At 42.7% G+C, this 21,038-nt stretch overlaps 1 protein-coding gene across 8 annotated transcripts in view; it reads right to left on the bottom strand.

The window, feature by feature from the left end:
- The window catches only part of LOC140425229 (zinc finger protein 385D-like), a 1,050,252-nt gene that overhangs the window by 149,382 nt on the left and 879,832 nt on the right, over window positions 1-21,038 (bottom strand). For all 8 annotated transcript variants that reach the window (XM_072509298.1, XM_072509303.1, XM_072509300.1 and 5 more), the window contains one exon: window positions 4,284-4,443. In XM_072509298.1, the coding sequence (XP_072365399.1) occupies window positions 4,284-4,443 (160 nt within the window). The remainder of the gene's footprint in view (window positions 1-4,283; window positions 4,444-21,038) is intronic.

The raw sequence follows: 21,038 nt of genomic DNA on the forward strand, positions 1-21,038 counted from the left end.
GTGAGGTAATGCATTTTGGAAAGTCTAATACAGGTAGGGAATATACAGTGAATGGTAGACCCCTCAAGAGCATTGACAGTCAGAGAAATCTTGGTGTACAGGTCCACAGGTCACTGAAAGGGGCAACACAGGTGGAGAAGGTAGTCAGGAAGGCATACGGCATGCTTGCCTTCATTGGCCGGGGCATTGAATATAAAAATTGACAAATCATGTTGCAACTGTATAGAACCTTAGTTAGGCTACTCTTGGAGTATAGTATTCAATTCTGGTCACCACACTACCAGAAGGATGTGGAGACTTTAGAGAGGGTGCAGAAGAGATTTACCAGGATGTTGCCTGGTATGGAGGGCATTAGCTATGAGGAGAGGTTGAATAAACTTGGTTTATTCTCACTGGAACGAAGGAGGTTGAGGGGCGACCTGATAGAGGTTTACAAGATTATGAGGGGCATAGACAGAGTGGATAGTCAGAGACTTTTTCCCCAGGGTAGAGGGGTCAATTACTAAGGCGCATGGGTTTAAGGTACGAGGGGCAATGTTTAGAGGAGATGTATGAGGTAAGTTTTTACACAGAGTGTAGTGAGTGCCTGAAACGCGCTGCCGGAGGAGGTGGTGGAAGCAGGGACAATAGTGACGTTTAAGGGACATCTTGACAAATACATGAATAGGATGGGAATAGAGGGATACGGACCCCGGAAATGTAGAAGATTTTAGTTTAGACAGGCAGCATGGTCGGCGCAGGCTTGGAGGGCCGAAGGGCCTGTTCCTGTGCTGTACTTTTCTTTGATGTGGAGATGCCGGCGTTGGACTTGGGTGAGCACAGTAAGAAGTCTTACAACACCAGGTTAAAGTCCAACAGCTTTGTTTCGATATCACTAGCTTTCGGAGCACTGCTCCTTCCTCACCTGAGGAAGGAACAGCGCTCCGAAAGCTAGTGATATCGAAACAAACCTGTTGGACTTTAACCTGGTGTTGTAAGACTTCTTACTGTACTTTTCTTTGTTCTTTGTTCAGAGTGAGCTCATCGAATATGAATTCCCACAATCTATCCAAGGCATGGGATCTAACCCCATCGCTTTGGAGATCTCGGGCGAGCATCGCTCAGTGCTGGTCTCCACAAACGGGGACCAGAGGGAACGGTACTCGTGGAATCTCCCAGTGGCCTGGAGACCCCCTGGTGCTTTCCCTCTCGGCAGGGTGGCAGCTTGGCACTGCTGGTACCACACGGGCACCTTGGCAGTGCCAGCCTGGCACCCTGGCAGTGCCAGCCTGACACCCTATCTGTGTCAGCCTGGCACCCTTGGAGTGACATCTGGGTGCCAGCATGGCACTGCCAAGGTGCCCATATGGCACTGCCAGGGTGCCAGGCTGACATTTTCCTGCGATGGGAATTCGGCTCAGGAGTGTCCTGTGTGGGTGCAGGGGTGCACTAGGGGGCCTGTGGATCCCCTTAGAGGGGATTTGGTGCTTGGGGGGTTTGGGGGTCATGCCGAGGGGTCGAGAGATTGGAATGCCATTTTTAATTGGTGTCCTGCACTGAGGAGTTCAGGCGAGTGGAGCTCCTCAGTAGAGAAAACAGGACCAAGTGTGGCCTTGGCCGCGTATTGCCCACTGAGGCCCCAATTTACCCGAATGTCCGCTCAATAGCGTGTTACAGGATTCTGTCACCATTCGGGTAGATCGTACCCGTCAACTCAATCCACAAAGTTACATAAAATAAATCTAAGGTGAAGGCTGGAATAAGGAGCCAAACTAACGGAAGATATCCTTTTCAAGGAGCGATGGGGCAGGAAGCAAAAAAAATCTCAAGACATTCTGCATGCTGAGTTAACCTATAAATGTTCGCCTCGATTGAATCAATTGATTTTTGTACTTGGAGCAAGAAAAATGGAAACAACCAGGTGCAGAGTGTCAGAATTCAAGATTTTTTTTTTCAAGAAATCGAGCATTCCTATTTATATATAGATATTATACTTTCCGCATTAATCTTTTGATCTGAAGTACATATATATACATAGATATCGAAAAGGACAATACAAATAGACCTTTTAACCTACTTTGTCAGAGTTTGTAATGATGATACTGTGATTAAATTGAAAGTTGACCTCAGTACCGGTAGTTATTAACACAGTTCATTTAGAAATGAGCAATTCCCCTACATATTTTAATGGAATTTTATGTTTTACATTGAATGAAGCTTGATACATGTACAATATTCACACCTGTACTGACACACTGGAAAGAAGAAAACATCCAAGGGAAAAGACACGTCCAAATATTTATGATGGTGAAATGTGACATTATATTATTTACGACATAAGAGAGGGACTTGGGATGCTGATAAACATCCAGAGGATCTTAAACTATAAATATAGAGTAGCAGAAGCCTAAACAGAATCACAGCTTCAGCAATAATGTTTAAACAGTTATTGTCAGAAATAATATTAGTCCTTAAACTTACTTATTGTCGGGCAGGAAAATCAAAAAGAACAGTACAGGCACTTGATTTGGAATATAAGGCTTGAAGATATATTATTATAGGACTGGATCTGTAATACTTCAGTTTGATGGCACAACATTTTCAGTAAGTGAAAGTGTGTATTATGCAATAATAGTTTCCGCTTGTGACATTAAGGTTGCAAAATTCAATCAGAAACAAATCATTTAAAACAAGGTCATGTGTGATCTGTCTGATCATAGATTCATTATTATAATGTTGTTGTGCTTGTGGGTTTCAAATAATTGCACCATGATGGAACATGACAACAAGAAACTTGCATCTCAGATATCAGCATAAGCAAGAATGACAACGTCAGCATGCATAGAGAATGAAAGGGACTGAATAGGGAACAAAAAAGACAGAAGTGCAATATGTCCTTACATTCACTCAATTTGTCAGACAATTTTATTTCCTAGAAATTGAATCTTTACTTCAAAGGAAAAGAACTTGATTATATATTGAAAAATACAACTGCAAGTTAGAAATTCCTATGGAGTAGCATTTTGTCAAATTACTGATAGCACTGGACATTTCCACTCATGCAATTTTTAGAATCACCTTTTAATAATTTCAGAATTCTTCATAAAGTCAAAGCTTTGAAACTGCTCCACCTTGGTAATAAATAACGTGGTGGATTCATATAGCTAACATTGTCTATTTCATCTGTGTCTTTTGATTTTGCAACCATCCACTGCTATTTTCTAATTGGATAATGATTAATGCCTTTCCCTTCATATGCTGATTTTCACTTAGTCTTTCAGTGGCAATGCTTTGGGCTTGGATTTCACCGTTATTACCATGAAAAATCTGTTTGTACTTAGGAGATATTCTGCAGAGGGTTGGGTGGTGAAGGTGTTGAGGTTAACATCATTATCTCACCCAATGTAGGATTCCCTTAATACAAAGAATCTTAATGGACCAGATATCAGCCTAAAAAAACGACTGAATTCGAAACACAGTTGTATTGATTCTTCAAATTGCTGCTATTTTTGTACAGAGGAACACTTGGCTCATAAAACAATGTTATACCTTTAAAAACTACATTATAGCATAGCCAGTATAACTAAATATAAGGCTATAAATTACTTGTCACGGCTATAGCATATGAAAGCGTAAGACATATGTAAGGCATTTCTATGGCAACCATTTTGACAGGAGCATTAGCCCATTTGCTTTGTGTTCTTTTACTAATATTGCAAACTATCATTTCTTGGCCATTATAATTTAATAGAATATTTTATATCTGGCTTATCCGTATTGTGCTTTAAACTTTGATATTTTATTAAATAAAATTGAAGTTTAGAATTTACATCTTGGAGGTAATTATGCCCTATGCCAACATGATATAGCGCTTGCTTTTCCAAGTGTTGACTGGAAGTGTGTATCTGATGCCAATTGGTTAGATGAAACTGCTATTTAAAAAGAAGAGACACTTACCACATTGGGAGACTAGATGCCCATTGCATACAGATCATAAAAAGTTGGTCCCACAAGAAACACCATCCACTAATTTAGCCATTTATACAATAGTTTTAGGTACAAGTAGGTCAGTAAAATTACTGAACATAAGCATTAACAGGAAATCACCACATTCCACCAAAAAACAGAGAAATACTGGGAAGTGAAAACAATAGAAGGATTTTAAACAGATAATAGATTGATCAAACATTGAACTTTTGCAACTATCTAATAACAAAAATAGATATATATATCTTTTTTTGCCAAGCCTAAGCAATAAAAGACAAGAGGCACAGAAATGAAAAGGAACAAAGATATCTCTTAACCTGCTTTGTCAGAGCTGGCAGTGATGGTGGTGGTTGTGATGGAAGTGAAGGTGGTCTTTACGCTGTCCTTGGTAACAGTTTTCTGCTTATTTTTCATGGCCTCCAGTGCTTTGAGCTTCTTGGCATGTTTAGTGCCTTTGTAGTGTGCCCCGGCTTGGCTCTACAAAGGAGAACAAATGAACCGTGCAATCAGGCTCATTTCTTAACTGTCATCCTCTGTATTGGTGAAAATACAGAACAACTTTCAATAATGGGCACCACATTCCACGATGGCTAATGTCCACAATTTTAAGCAAGAATGGATTGACATTGCTCAAAACAAAATCACTCACACACTCAAGTCAGCTGACAACAGGTGCCCTTATTGAAAGAACCTTTTCGACAGTATTAGTGGTCATCAGAAAGGAAAAAAAGGAACACAGAACAAAAGCACATGCATTTTAACGACACAAGAAAAAATAAATGACATGAAACATCAAGAGAGACACCATGAGCTAGCACCACAAATTATGAAAAGATAGGTTGACATGCCTGAGGGTAATAAAAATGGTGTTAAATGTGCTCTTTTTTATCCAAATAATGATATACAAGGTGCCACAATGCTTGGGCTTCCATAAGATAGTTAAGTTGTTAATTTATGATAGTAGCTGAGGAAGGAAAAGTAATTCTGGTTGAAATCATATTTGGCCAAAAAAATCACATTTTAAGTCTAAGGTGGACTACTGAAAACACTTGTATAGTAAACCCTAATAAGCATAATCTAGCATAGTCCTGTCATACGTGACAGATTAAAAAACAGACAAAAATGTTATTTATCATTTGATATGTCCATAACTGAGCTAGGCATGTGAATGCATAAGGAGACAAACATAAGGAATCTGTAACAATTTACTTGAATTATTTATATCCAGTGACACCAATTGTGGTTGAATGCTTTTATGTCAATGGTTCAAATAAAGACTTGCTTAGAGAAATAAACGACCTCTCTTTAGGCATAAATAAATCACATTTTTAAACAAGGTAAAGAAAGAATCCTATTGCTTTGGGTGTAGGTAGGGTTCTGTGTATTGGGGTATGTAAATTTATATATAGTTTTAAAAAATGCAGCAAGTATAGTGAGTGGGCGATACACCAGTTAACCACTCCGCAGTGAGAGTTAAAATCTATCCCCATGTCTTTTTGATGATCTATAATTGAATAATATTCATGGAAAACCTTGCTGATTTTTCTTTTGAGTTAAAGAATTATTAAGCTAAAGTAATAAGAAGATCCAGCTTGAATTAAATTGTGCAATATGCAAGTTTTTATGGCTTCAATTTTCTTGTGGAAATCTGTTTCATGACAAGCTGGCGTACAGAAGAAAAACTGCATTCTTCAAAGTAATGTGCTAGAAATCAAAATGCTCATTAAAATTAACCTTAGAACCTTTCTGCTCTTCTTTTTCATAAAGTTTAATATTTTATCAATTTTACATTTTTTATGCACCATTGCTGGAGATAACATTTATTTCAAACAAATATTCTGTAATTAAGGGAGACAGTCTTTACTGCAATCATGAAAATATGTTTACATAGAAATTACAACATAGAAACAAGCCATTCAGCCCAATATGTACTTTACCCTACATGTGGGCAAATTGTCCGAATCATATTTGTTGCCTGTTCCAATAACTCTTTGTTCCCTTTCTTTCATCCCTATATCCAATATAATCTTGAATGTTGAGTAGGGTGTGATTCTCGATGGCGTGAGGAGGCCCGCCATTGGCCGGTGATGGGATCTGATCTTCTGGTCCCACTGCTGTCAATCAGATTTCCCATTGATTCCACCCCACACCTCTGAGAAACCAGCGGCGGGGGTGCACTGTCAGCAGGACCAGAAGATCATGCTGCCGTGAAGAGCTGGAAGATCTCTCCCATTGTTTATTGCCCCAATTATAAACCCTGGGAATGAATACAACACCGTCATAACCTTCAGTGTAAAGCACTTTCTCTTACTGTCCTAAAGCTTTTAACTGTAATATTGGTCCCTCATTCTAGACCCTTCACTAAGCTGGAAACAGATTGCTTTAATTTACCCTTTCCCATTGTTTTACAATTAAATACTTATATCAGTTCAACATGTAAAACACCATGGGCAGGATTCTCCACTCCCGCGCCGAAGAGGCCGCGCTGTCGTGAACGCCGTCGAGGTTCACGACGGCGCGAAACGGCCCCGGTCCCGACCGATTCAGGCCCTGACAATGGGCCAGGATCGAGGCCGCGTCATCTACACGTGGCAGGCCTTGTCGCCCGCGTAAAAGCGGCGCCGCATAGATGACACGGCCGGCGCCGCATAACGGGCGTCATCCGCGCATGCGTGGGTTGGCCGGCGCCAACCCGCGCATGCGTGGTTGCCGTCCTCTCTAAGTCCGCCCCGCAAGAAGATGGCGGACGGATCTTGCGCGGTCGCGGAAGGAAAGAGGTCCTCTTTCAGAGAGGACGGCCCGACGATCGGTGGGCACCAATCGCGGGCCACCCCACATCTGAGGTACCCCCCCGGTGTAGGATCCCCCTCACCTTCCCCCCACCTCCGCAGGCCACCCCCCCCAGCGTTCACGCACTGCCCACGACTGCAGCGACCAGGTGTGGATGGCGCCAGGGGGAACCCGCCGTTTTGGCCTGGCCGCTTGGCCCATCCGGGCCTTAGAATAGCGGGGGTGCCGGAGAATCGCCATTTTTGGTGTCTCTGGTGATTCTCCGGCCTGCGGCCCGCGAAACTCAACCGGGCCGTTCCCGCCGCTTGGGAGAATCGCGGGAGGGTGTCGGACCGGCGTCCCGGGAAATTTTGGCGGCCCAGGCGATTCTCCCAACCGGCATGGGAGTGGAGAATCGCGCCCATATATGTTTTATTGAAAAACTACATTTTCAAATCTTTTGGTATTTGTATTACCTTACATCAGGCAGCCACCAAATAAATCTGCATTGCAAACCCACTGACGCCTTCCTATATGCTACACTCTGTTCAGTAACATTTACCTGGATCTAATTTATATATCCCCCAGTCGTATTCTTCGTTGCACTAACTAAAATTAATGGATTTGTTGGGTTATTAACAGAGGAAGGTACTTATTAGAATGTATGCATGTGCTCTTGCAGTACCTTTTGGACTTCTGGGCTTAGGGACCCTTGGCTGCTGTTTTCCTGCAACATTCAAAAGGTCCTGAGGTTGGAGGCAGTCCCAATTATACTTTTGTTTCCATCCCCATTTCCAACGCAAGACTCTGATATTCCACTGACATACCACACAAATTTCAGCACACCTTGGATTGGACACTTAGTTGCAGAAAGTATTTGGTGCCTCAACATATTACATAAGAAATAGGAGCAGGAGAAGGCCGCTCTGCCCCTTGAGTCTGCTCCACTCTTCAATACGATAATGGCTGATCTTGGGCTTCAACGACACTTTCCTCCCTGCTCCCTATATCCCTCGATTCCTGGAAAGACCAAAATTATTTTTATCTCAGCCTTAAATATATTCAGTAATGACACATCCACAACCCTTTGGAGGAGGGAATTTCAAAGATTCACAATGTTTTTAGTGATGAAATGTCGCCTCATCTTATTTCTAAATAGGAACATAGGAATTAGGAACAGAAGTAGGCAATTCACCCTTCGAGCCTGCTCCGCCATTCAATCACATCATGGCTGGTCTCTTCCTTCTCAAACCTACCTCTCCACCTGTTTCCCACATCCCTTTAACCCGCTTTTTCAAATCAGAAATGATCGGCCTCTTATCCTGAGACTGTGCCCACGTGCTTTAGATTCCCCAGCAAATGGAAAAATAACTTTTCACGTCTACACTTGCTTTCACAATCTTGAATATTTCAATGAGGTTACTTCTCATTCTGCTGAACTCCAAAGACGAGAGACAAAATTTACATCATCATAGGACAACCTGTTCATCCCAGTTGGGACCAAACTAGTAAAACTTCTCTCACCAACAGACCTCAATGTGTCAGGATAGGCAACAGCACCTCCTCCACAATAGTCCTCAACACCGGAGCCCCGCTAGGATGTGTGCTCAGTCCTCTACTGTACTCCCTATACACACACAACTGTGTGGCAAGATTTAACTCCAACTCAATCTATAAGTTTGTGGATGATACGACTGTGGTGGGTCATATCTCAAACAACGATGAATCAGACTACAGAAGGGAGATAAATCACTTGGTTGCATGGTGTACCAAAAACAACCTCTCTCTAAATGTCGGAAAGACCAAGGAACTGACCATCGACTTTCGGAAAAGTAGCACGACACCTCCCCCCCATCTGCATCAATGGCTCCGAAGTGGAGATGGTCGATAGCTTTAAGTTCCTGGGGATCACCATCACCAACAGTCTGTCCTGGTCCACTCACATTGCCACTCACATTGATGCAACAGTCAAGAAAGCCCAACAACGTCTCTACTTCTTACGGTAGCTAAGGAAATTTGTCATGTCTGCATCGACTCTCATAAACTTCTACAGATGTGTGATAGAGAGCATCCTATCCGGCTGCATCGCAGCTTGGTATGGCAACTGCTCGGCCCAAGATCACAAGAAGCTGCAGAGTGTGGTGAACTCAGCCCAACGCATCACACAAGCTTGCCACCCTCACAGTGATTCTGTACACCTCCCGCTGCCTCAGGAAGGTAGACAGCATTGTCAGAGACCCCTCCCACCCAGGCTTTGCCTTCTTCAAGACCCTTCCGTGGGACACAAGACACAGAAGTCTGACGACCCGCACATCCAGACATAGGAACAGCTTCTTCTACACAGCTACAAGACTCCTCAACGACTCTCCCTCGGACTGATCTGTTCCCTATAAGAACACTATTCACGACACCCTATGCTGCTCTTGCTCATGTATTTGCTTTGTTTGGTCCCTTGTTCCGCATTGTAACCAATCATTGTTTGTTGGTATACCATTTGTTAATGTTCTCTGTTGATTATTCTTTTTGTCTAATATGTATGTACTGTGTACATGCCCTTGGCCGCAGAAAAATACTTTTCACTATATTTCGGTACATGTGATAATAAATCAATAAATCAAATCAAATCACTGCCTCCAATGCAAGATTATCCTTCCTTAAATATGGAGATCAAAAACTGCATACAGTATTCTTGCTGTGATCTCAACAAAGCCCCATAAAATTGTAGAAAGGCTTCTTTAGTTTTGTACACAAATCCCCTTTCAATGAAATCCAACAATTACATTTGCTTTCCTAATTGCTGCTGTACCTGCATGCTAACTTTTTGTGTTCCTTGTATTAATACATCCAGGTCTTTCAGAACATCAACAATTACAAGTTACATGCCTTTAAACAAACATTCTACTTTTCTATTCTTGCTCACGTTATATTCCATCTGTTACATTGTTGTCCATTCATTTGACCTGTTTATTTGCACCCTCTCTGTGTTCTCCCACCTAGCTTTGTATCATCAGTTAATTTAGATTTATTACTTTTTGTCTCTTCACCTAAGTCATTAATATAGAATAGAAATAGCTGAGGGCCCAACACTTATTCTTGCAACACTTCACTAGTCACAGCCTGACAACTTGTAATTGGCCCATAAATTGCTACTCTCTGCTTCCTGAACATCAACAAATTTGGTTTCCATGCTAATATATAACACCCCCCCCAAACCAAATCAATGAGCCCTTATCTTCTGTATTGACCTTTGTGTTGCACCTTACCATTTCTTTTTGCAAACACAAGTATACTACATTTGCTGGTTCTCCTTTATCTACCCTCTTAGTTACATCCTCAAAAATCTCTAATGAATTTGCCAAACATGTTTTCCCTTTTGTAAAACCACGCTGACTTGTTCTAACCATACTATTGCTTTTCTAAGTGCATTGCTAAGGCTTCCTTATTAGGTTCCAGCACTTTCTTGATGACTGATGTCAGGTTTACTAGTCTGTAATTTCTTGTTTTTTTGTCCCTTCTAGAATAGCGGAGTTCAATTTTCTAATCTAATCTGGTGAGACTGTTCCAGAATCTAGGAAATTAAAAAAAATCATAGCCAGAGGTTCCCTTATCTCTGCTGCTATCTTTTTCAGAACCCTAGGATGTAGGCCAATAGATCCTGGGGATTTGTCAGATTTTAATCCCTTGAGTTTTCCTAGCACTTTAGCTCTGCTGATATTAATTACCTTAATTTCCTCACCCTGATTACCCTCAATTCTGCTATGTAACTTGTGTGTTCTACTATGAATACAGACAAAATATATCTGAAAATTCATTGCCATTTCCTCATTTCCCATGATAATTTCTCTTTTCTGTGGTTCTAAGGGTCCAACATTTACTTTAGTTACTTTCTTCCTGGTTTAGCACAGGGCTAAATCGTTGGCTTTGAAAACCAAGGCAGGCCAGCAGCACGGTTCAATTCCCGTACCAGCCTCCCCGAACAGGCGCTGGAATGTGGCGACTAGGGGCTTTTCACAGTAACTTCATTTGAAGCCTACTTGTGACAATAAGCAATTTTCCTTTCCTTTTCTTACACATGTAAAAGCTCTCATAATCTGTTTTTATATTCCTGGATAGTGTATTCTCATATAGTACATCCTCCCATTTTTAGCAACCTTATGGTGGTCCTTTGCTGTTTTCCTATTAATCTTCGTATTATTACTATTATTGTTTGCAACTTTACCTCTTTTTATAATCTAACACTGACCTTAATCTCCTCAGTAAGCCATAGATGGATCTTTCTCACTGACGTCTTGCTTGACAATGGAGTTCATTTTTATTGAACATTTTGAATTGTTTTTTTAAATGTTTCCCATTGTTTATTTACCATACCTTTTAATCTACTTACCCAACCAACTGAAACCAATTCTCCCCTATTACCTATGTAATTGGCCTTGATGAAGTTTAAGGTTTTTTTTTGTGAATGGAGTATGCCAAGTTAATATAGAGTTCAATTGTATTGCGATAATTTTTTTGCTAATTAACTCTGCCTCATTGCACAATAGAAAATCAAAAGTAGCTGTATTCCACAACACGTTGCACCAGAAAATTTCCACAAAAGCAATCTACAAACTCATTTTCTAGGCCACCTTTACTGAATTTATTGGTCCAGTCCATATAAGATCACTATCCTGCACAAATATTGCAGTGCTTTTGTTACAAGCTCCAATAATTTCTTGTTTAATTCTCTGTCCAACGGTATAACTACCCTTAGGTGGCCTATAAACTACTTTCACCATCAGTTTCTGACCCTTGCTATTCCTAACCACCACCAATTTTGTTTCATAGTTTTATGAATCAAGGACTTTACCCTCTAATAACTTTATGTTATTTGTTATTATCAAGGTTATCACTACCACTCCCCAACCACATTTCATTCTACCTGTCTTTTCAAAACATTGTGTACACTGGAATGTTTATTTCCTAATCTTGGTCACCTTGTAACCATGGCCACAATCTTACCAGAATTTGGCAAAGTGTCAGGCTCAGGCTGAAACCTTGTGTGTAGCTCTCCAGTTGCACAGCCCAGTTTTATCTCTAGATTTTGAACGTCTTAAAAAACGAGTTGGTTGGGTTTACTCTGGTGGGTGGGGTCTAATAGAGCCAGAACCGGCTCCACACATATCAGGCCGCTATCTTTAAAGAGCACATCAATCAGAACTGAAACTGAACAGTAACCAGCCCCCACCACAGAGTTATCAGAGCCCCCCTCCGCACCCACACTGTACAATCACTGGAAGCTGCCTCCCAGAAAATTATCGGGCACTTCCTCCCCCAGGAAAGTCATTAGGGGCTACACTTCCCACCACCCCGGAAGTATCGCCATATTCTCTCCTTGGTACCCGCTCCCCTGTGCCTGTAAGTTCCCGCCTCAAAGCCTGCTCTCCACCCACCACCCTCCCCACCATGGGGGTCCCTTGGCACTTCAGTGCTAGACTGGTATTGCCAACCTATACTAGGGGCCAGTACTATGACATGTCCCTCTCCCTTCGGGGCTATACTTAATATTGTACCCCCGGAGGGATGCCGTCAACTGTTTCTCATTTTACAAAACCGGTTGTAAACCTTACCATCATGAAATCACGTTGGCCAAGTGCCGCCCATATTATCTTCCACGTGAGTTCACCTCAGCCATTATCACAGCGGTCTACATCCCACCCCAGGCAGAAGTGAGGAAGGCGCTGGACGAACTTACACAGTTATAAACAACGACGAAACAGAACAGCCGGAGGCCTTGTTCATCGTGGCCGGAGACTTCAACAAGGCCAACCTCAAGAGTGTACTGCCAAAATTCCACCAGCACATCTCCTGTCCAACCAGGGGCGACAACACTCTTGACCACTGCTACTCAAAAATCAAGGGTGCCTACCGTTCCATCCCCCGACCGCACTTTGGGAAATCAGACCATAAGACGGTGCTCCTTCTCCCAGCCTACAAGCAGAAACTCAAGCAGGAGAATCCAGCTAAGAAGGTTGTGCAGTGCTGGTCCGAGGAGACAGAAGAGCTCTTATGTGACTGCTTAGAGACAGTGGACTGGTCTATATTTAAGAACTCAACGACCAACGTAAATGAGTATGCCACCACCGTCACAGACTTCATCAGCAAATGTGTGGACGACTGCGTTCCAAAGAAAGCAGTACATACGTTCCCCAACCGGAAACCATGTCTCAATCGCGAGATTGACTCCCTACTGAAGGATAGATCTGAGGCGTTCAAGACAGACGATTCTGACCTATACAAGAAATCCAGGTACGACCTCCGCAAAGCCATCCGAGATGCCAAGAGAGAATATCAAACCAAGCTAGAGTTACAGACAGACTCTCGGCAGTTGTGGCAAGGACTAAACAACATAACGGGCTACAAAGCGAAGTCGAACAGTATCTCTTGCAGCAGCGCATCCCTCCCCGATGAACTCAATGCATTCTATGTTCGGTTCGAGCAGGTAACCAACAATCCGCTGGCGAGTGCCTCAGCAGCCCATAATTCACCCATACCCACCATCACAGCTTACAAAGTCAGATTGGCCTTCCTGAAAGTGAACCCTCGGAAGGAGACGGGCCCGGACGGGATCCCTGATCGTGCACTCAGAGCCTGTGCGGACCAGCTGGCAGAGGTATTCGTCGACATCTTTAACCTGTCCCTACTCCACTCCGAGGTCCCCAACTGCTTCAAGAAGACCACCATCATACCGGTACCAAAGAAGAACCAGGCAACGTGCCTCAGTGACTACCATCCAGTGGCCCTGACTTCAGTCATAATGAAGTGCTTTGAGAAGTTGATCATGAAGCGCATCACCTCCATACTCCCAGGACGCCTTGATCCACTGCAATTCGCATACCGCTGCAACCGGTCCACATCAGACGCCATTTCCCTGGCTCTACACTCATCCCTAGAGCATCTCGAAAATATGGACTCCTACATCAGACTCCTATTCCGCCTTCAACACCATAATCCCAGCCAAGCTCATATCAAAGCTCCAAAACCGAGGACTTGGCTCCCCACTCTGCAACTAGATCCTCGATTTTCTGACCAACAGACCACAATCAGTAAGAATGAACAACAATACCTCCTCCACAATAGTCCTCAACACCGGGGCCCCGCAAGGCTGCGTACTTAGCCCCCTACTCTACTCCCTATACACACACGACTGCGTGGCAAAACTTGGTCCCAACTCCATCTACAAGTTTGCTGACGATACGACCATAGTAGGCCGGATCTCGAATAACGACAAGTCAGAATACAGGCGGGAGATAGAGAACCTAGTGGAGTGGTGTAGTGACAACAATCTCTCCCTCAATGCCAGCAAAACTAAAGAGCTGGTCATTGACTTCAGGAAGCAAAGGACTGTACACACCCCTGTCAGCATCAACGGGGCCGAGGTGGAGATGGTTAGCAGTTTCAAATTCCTAGGGGTGCACATCTCCAAAAATCTGTCCTGGTCCACCCACGTCGACGCTACCACCAAGAAAGCACAACAGCGCCTATACTCCCTCAAGAAACTAAGGAAATTCGGCATGTCCACATTAACCCTTACCAACTTTTACAGATGCACCATAGAAAGCATCCTATCAGGCTGCATCACAGCCTGGTATGGCAACTGCTCGGCCCAGGGCCGCAAGAAACTTCAGAGAGTCGTGAACACTGCCCAGTTCATCACACGAACCTGCCTCCCATCCATTGATTCCATCTACACCTCCCGCTGCCTGGGGAAAGCGGGCAGCATATTCAAAGATCCCTCCAACCCGGCTTACTCACTCTTCCAACTTCTTCCATCGGGCAGGAGATACAGAGGTCTGAGAACAAGCACGAACAGACTCAAAAATAGTTTCTTCCCCACTGTCACCAGACTCCTAAATGACCCTGTTATGGACTGATCTCATTAACACTACACCCTGTATGCTTCATCTGATGCCAGTGCTTATGTAGTTACATTGTATATGTTGTGTTGCCCTATTATGTATTTTCTTTTATTCCCTTTTCTTCCCATGTATTTAATGATCTGTTGAGCTGCTCGCAGAAAAATACTTTTCACTGTACCTCGGTACACGTGACAATAAACAAATCCAATCCAATCCAACCCAATCCAATATTTAGTGACAGGGTATCATATAGCGGGGAGGCCCGTTAATAACATTTAAATTGATTAAAATGCAATGAAATTAGGTTCCAGCTCTTTGTGGGTGTGAACCTCGTGATGTTGTTGGAGAGAAAAATCGGGAAACGTGGGCCGGATTTCTTTGTTGGGATTCTCTTTTCCCTTTGGCAGCACACCACCACCCGTGGGTTTCTCGGACCGTGGAGTGGCTTCAATGGGAAATCCCATTGACAAGCGGTGGGAGCAGAGAATCTCACTGCCAATGAGTGCCGTGCTGCGAAAAACACTGCCGAGAAACCGGAGAATCCTGCCCGTGATCTCTCCGGAGATAATCACGTGTCCCGATTCTCTCCGGATTTTCCATCCGCATTGCCGTTCTCTCTGACAGCAGTGACCAGCTGAAAATTGCCCCCAACTTCTCTATAATCATTATTAGATTAAACCATTTATCTTGATTTGTGTCTTTAGTTTATCGGTCTTATCGTGCATGCTCAATGCATGGACCTTACTCTCTGATGTGCTAATACTGTTAAGTCTCTGGACCTTTCTGGACCACTAAGCATGTCTTTACCCACATCAATATACATTTCTATTATCTCAACTTTTATCTTTGTAATACTACAGCCCCCTCCTCCTAGTTTGAAGCCATTTTCCCTTCTCTGATCATATTTGCTGGGGCACTCTTTTGTGTGTAAGATCTGTCTCTTCCTGACACAGTCTCATTACCATAACATGTATTGTTACTCTGCACTAACTCTGCATCTGCAATAATTTGCTTTTGTCATTGCTACTCTGGACTGTTGCCTTGTCCTTTCTCTTTAACTTTCCAAATTTCCCCCTGCATGAAACAATGCATCCCTTCCCCACTATTTAGATTAGAACCCTCTCTACAACCCTTGTTATACAACTCACCTGGAGATTGTTTCCTGCACAGTTCAGTTGACGATTATCCCAATGTATAGCTCCCTCTTTCCCCTGTCCCTGTACCAGTAGCTCATGAATTGAAACCCATTTCTCCCACACCAATCGTTAAGCCACACATTCAAGTCTCTGATCATATTTACCCACCCAAATTTGCTCTTGGCTCAATTAGTAATCCAGAGATTATTGCCTTGACTGTTGTGTTTTTAATTTAGCCCCACGTGCTGATATTCCTTCAGCAGAACTTCTTTCTTAATCCTACCTCTGTCATTGGTAGATACATGCACCACAGCTGGATTTTTCCTCTCTTACTCCAGGTTAGAAAACAGTATTCATTCTTCTAACTATACTGTTCCCTCCTACAATTACATTTCTTATTTCCAACAACCACCCCCCTCCCCATTTGAATGATTCCCTACACCACAGTGCCAAGGCCAGTTTTCTTAGCCACCCCACAATCCCAACTCTAATTTACATAAATTGCAAGCTCTTCGAACCTGCTGAACAATAAAAGAGGCTGAGGCTTCGCCATTGCTACCTTATCCCATACCTACTTCAGTCACAGTCACACCCTCCTGCACCTGATCATTGATGAAATCAGAAATACTTAACCTGATGGGGGTGACTGCCTCCTGGAACAAAACATCCAAGCACTTATCCCCACCCTGCTGTATGGCAGTGTCCAAAGCTCGGCCTCCAGCAACACAACTCTGAGCTGGGGTTCCTCAAGCCAAAGACATTCCGTACAGACGCTGTGGATCACATCGTTATCCACCAGTTATCAAATATTACAGCTGCAGCACATCACCTGCCTTGCCATCTTGATTGTGTTTTGTTTATCTCATTAGGTTTCAACTTTAGATATACCACACAACTGTTCATTGTAATTTTATTGAGCAGTTTTGTTCTCTTTACCTCTGGCTATACAACATAAGTTCCTGCATGCTCCACTGCTGTTGTGCACAGTGCCTCTGGTTTCACTAATTTATACATCAGAGCTTCAATCTCTCTCAGGTGACATGTCCTGTGGAATAATATAATTTACTTTATATTGCTGCTGTTTAATATCCTTTCACAATGATTTCACATTTGCTTACTTGAATCCAGCCCCTCAAGTAATTCAGGTATTTCTGCATTTGATCAAGTGATTGCTCTTGTTTGCTGATGAGTCAAGTTGGCTCTTTCTCATAACCCTGTATCTCTCCAGGAATTGAGTTGAAACTACAGAAGCTCAGACCAGCCAACTGACCAGATATTTAAACCAGTTCTTTCTACGAAGACGTTAGTTAGTTAATGAAGTTCCAACCACTTCTCTGCATCCAATAACCTAGTGGGGGGAAAAAATCTTTCAATCCTGAAGAATCTGAGCTTACTAATTTTGTATTCATATCCTCTGGCTTCTGAACCCACAAGCTAAAATACATGCATTCCAATTGGAAAGAATACAGTTGTATTTTTTTTTTACCCAACATCAGATTTCAGATATGTAAATAGCATATCACAATTTAAAGTCCCAAGTTTCAAAATCATCCAAATGTTGTGTTCATTAATACCCATGGAGGGAAGATGCCCCAAACAGCTCAGAATATTCCCAATTTGACCTCACAAATGAACTATATAAGGTGAGAATACCCTGTTTCAACCGATGTGCAAATGCGCTAATGATTTGATTTTTTTTGTCAATAGAAGTTCAGATCGAGGACCCACAGATGAACCAGTAACTTTTCTGGACTCTCCAAAGCTCCTGGCTGACCTGTTAAATGTTTCCACCATTTTCAGTTTTTATTTTGGATTTACAGCTCCTACAGAATTTTGCTTTTTGGTTTGATGTTTTTAAAATAGTTGCACAGTATTGGAAGTTTTGCAGTCCATGTATATGCATACAGCTCTCCAGTACTGATTCATTTACACTGATCTTGACCTTCATTGTTTCAATTTTCCAGGCACAGCCCCTCTTTCCTTCAAAACAACCATTATCATCCTTATACATAAAAAAACTCCCGCTTCAACAATCACATCCACTCTGTGACTCTGCCTCCAATCTAATTCTCTTCCTTCACATAGTGGTGCGCGAAGGCAGACTTTTGTCTGTTTCCCTAGCTAGTTATTCCTGGAACAGGTTGTTAGTCTGTTGCCAGAGGTGTATAGCTTGAGGGGCGTCACTCCTGGTTGACCAGGAGTCTCATCCACGCTTGCTGCCAGCCATCGGCGTGTTGGAAGGAATTTGCAGGTTGACATTCAACCAATACGGCTAATTATGAATACACCTTCCTTGGCCAGCTAAGCCTGGGTGGGACTCAAACCGAGAACTTCTGGCTCAGATGCAGTGTTGCTACTCACTACACCACAAGTCTGTGACTGTAATCATGGTGCTTTATTCTTCCATATCATCTTTGAACCCTCTGAAGTGTTAAATCATGCCCATTATCTTCACTTCTCACCGCAGATGCTGTTCCATTACTACCATTTCCTCACCATGGTCTATCATTGTTTAAGGATTAACCAGACTGTTCACAATTGTGGTAACCTTCTGCTTAATTTTATGCTCCATGGGCCAGGCTTTCGTCTCCTAATGGAGGTGCAAATCAGGTCGTGAATCACTGAATTTAGTTTTTCTATGTTGGAGAAATAATTTTCCTGTGTCTTCCCAACCCCACTCCATTTTTGTGTTGCCTTTTGTGGGTTGGGAAGTCCTTGGGTGCAAAATGTGCACAAACGTCTGAGGTCAGCAACCCCATAATAAGAGCAACAAGAATATTTGTATTCCCTCTTGCATTCTATTTGTGTGTGCTGGTTTAGGTTTTGTAAGCCTTACACAAAATGTACCTCCTTGGAGAGTTCATGATCACATGATGCTGAGCAGCCATAAACATGCTGAAAGGTAAGTGTAAAATATTTTGACATCTGTAAATGTCACTATTAGATGCTGTATTGTAATGTAATGTGGATGTGATTTTAATACAGTGACTCATCATAGGAATCTGACCTGTAAAGATAAGTTGACTGTTACGTTGATCAGCATTGTGTAAATGTTTTCATGGATTACAATACTGTTTCAATTGTTATGCCATGTGTATTAAAAAATGTATAAACAAATGTCATGTCCGCCTCTGCAGTCTTGTAGTCTTGTGTTTTGCTGTGATTTAAATGGACGATAGATCTGGTTTTTAAAAAAGTGTTCTGCAAGTTGAAAAAAATCTCTGCACCTGCTCCGCTCCATTGAATGGTAGGCACTTTGTTTACAAATCACCAAACTTCATAAAAACTTAGAGGATTACAATTTTATTTACACTTGAGTAGTATTTTATTTTCCAGTATCAATGATTGCCTGTTTGAATTCAGGGTTTTATTAGGTTGTTAGAGGTTTATTTCCCCCCAAAATTATTTTAATCCTGATTGTTATTGTATGGTTCCTGAGGATGGTCCTTAGTAGTTACTCGGTGAGTGGCTATAGAGGATGCAGTGGGCATGGAAGTTGCATGGAATATCTGTGGGGCATAGAGTGTCATAGGTGACATTGGGTTGGGGGCTATGGAGGTGCAATGAGGATAGGTAGGATAGTGTGGGGTGAGATTTAAGGGGCATTTATATGCTGTTGAGAGCTGGGTGGCTGTCTTGGAGAACAAAAGTGGGCTTTCTAACTGACATGCCACCGCATCCACACTCCTCACAACTCCATAATGGCTACAAAATGCACTGTGAATACCCTGTGTGAAAAGACAAAAGTCCAGGGCACATCCAGAGTTCGGTGTGTACTTCGGAAGCCATGAAAATGCACAAGTCGGGTTTACCAAGCCAACCTGAAAATCAGGGCCTATATCCGCCCCATCAGAAAGACCACTTACCTCCATCTCTCCAATATTGCCAACCAACATCAACACAAACAATAAAACAATCACACATATCTTCAGCAGCTCCAGATTCCCTCACTCCAATATTTTCCTTGCTAGCCATCCTCGCCCCACCCTCAAGAAGTTTAATCTGTAACTCTGCCACATAAGGCTTCCTGCAATAAATTATATTTGGAATACCTATTATATTTTGCAAATATGCAGCAGCACAGCAAGTAACCAGAGGGACATGATGGCATGCATAATCAACCTGCTATCACTTTGTTCAATTTGCCTGCTGATTTGCCTGATGAATACATTGATTAAAGCATATTCTGAAAACAAGTTATAAAGAAATTGGGAGCCGAAATTCCATGAGAGACATGTTAACCCTGATAGAATTTGTGAGATCAATGCCAGGTTTTCTAATTAGCACAGGGAAGGTACGCTATGAAACCAGAAACTCTGATACCTGCTGGCAATGACAAGGATAGTGGCTGTATGGGACGTGGGCTGGGCCAGCATTTTTTGCCTATCCCTAATTGCCCTTGGAGGGCAGTTAAGTGTCAACCACATAGCTGTGGGTCTGGGGTCACATGTCGGCCAGACCAGGTAAGGATGGCAAATTTCTTTCCCTCAAGGACATTAGTCAACTGGATGAGTTTTTACAACAATTGGCAATGGTTTCATGGTCATCATTAGACTTTTTAAAAACATATTTTGAGTCCCCAATTCCTTTTCTCCAATTAATGGACAACTTAACGTGGCCAATTCACTTGCCTTGCACATCCTTTTGGGTTGTGGGGTGAGACCCACACAGACACGGGGAGAATGTGCAAACTCCACACGGACAGTGAGCATGGGCTGGGATCGACCTCGGTGCTGTGAGGCATCTCTGCTAACCACTGCGCCACCGTGCTGCCGTCTCATTAGAATTTTAATTCCAGATTTTTATTGAATTCAGATTTCACCATTTGCTGTGGCAGGATTCGAACCCTGGTCCCCAGAGCATTTCTCTGGATTTGTGGTTTTGTTATCCAGTGACAATATCCCTGCGCCAAAGCCTCCCCAATGTGGGTAATTGTACCATCCAGTTATAAGACCACAAGACATCGGAGCAGAATTAGGCCATTCAGCCTATCGAGTCTGCTCCACCATTCAATCATAGCTGATATGTTTCTCATCCCAATTCTCCTGTCTTCTCACAATGCAAGAATCATGCAACAACTTAGTGTGGCTAATCTAAACTCCATGGAAATAATTAGGAATCTGGTAGCTGTGATCGGAGTCTTTGGAGCCAATTTTAACTCTGACTAAGTGAATGGGGTTTTAGTGGGTTAAAACCAGGACCCATTATATTTCAAACTGTTTGATTAAACCCTCTGTGGTGTATAAATGAAGATTCTCCATGATTTCAGTGC

The sequence above is a fragment of the Scyliorhinus torazame genome, chromosome 6 (assembly GCF_047496885.1).
Source record: "Scyliorhinus torazame isolate Kashiwa2021f chromosome 6, sScyTor2.1, whole genome shotgun sequence".
Taxonomy (NCBI): Eukaryota; Metazoa; Chordata; class Chondrichthyes; order Carcharhiniformes; family Scyliorhinidae; genus Scyliorhinus; species Scyliorhinus torazame.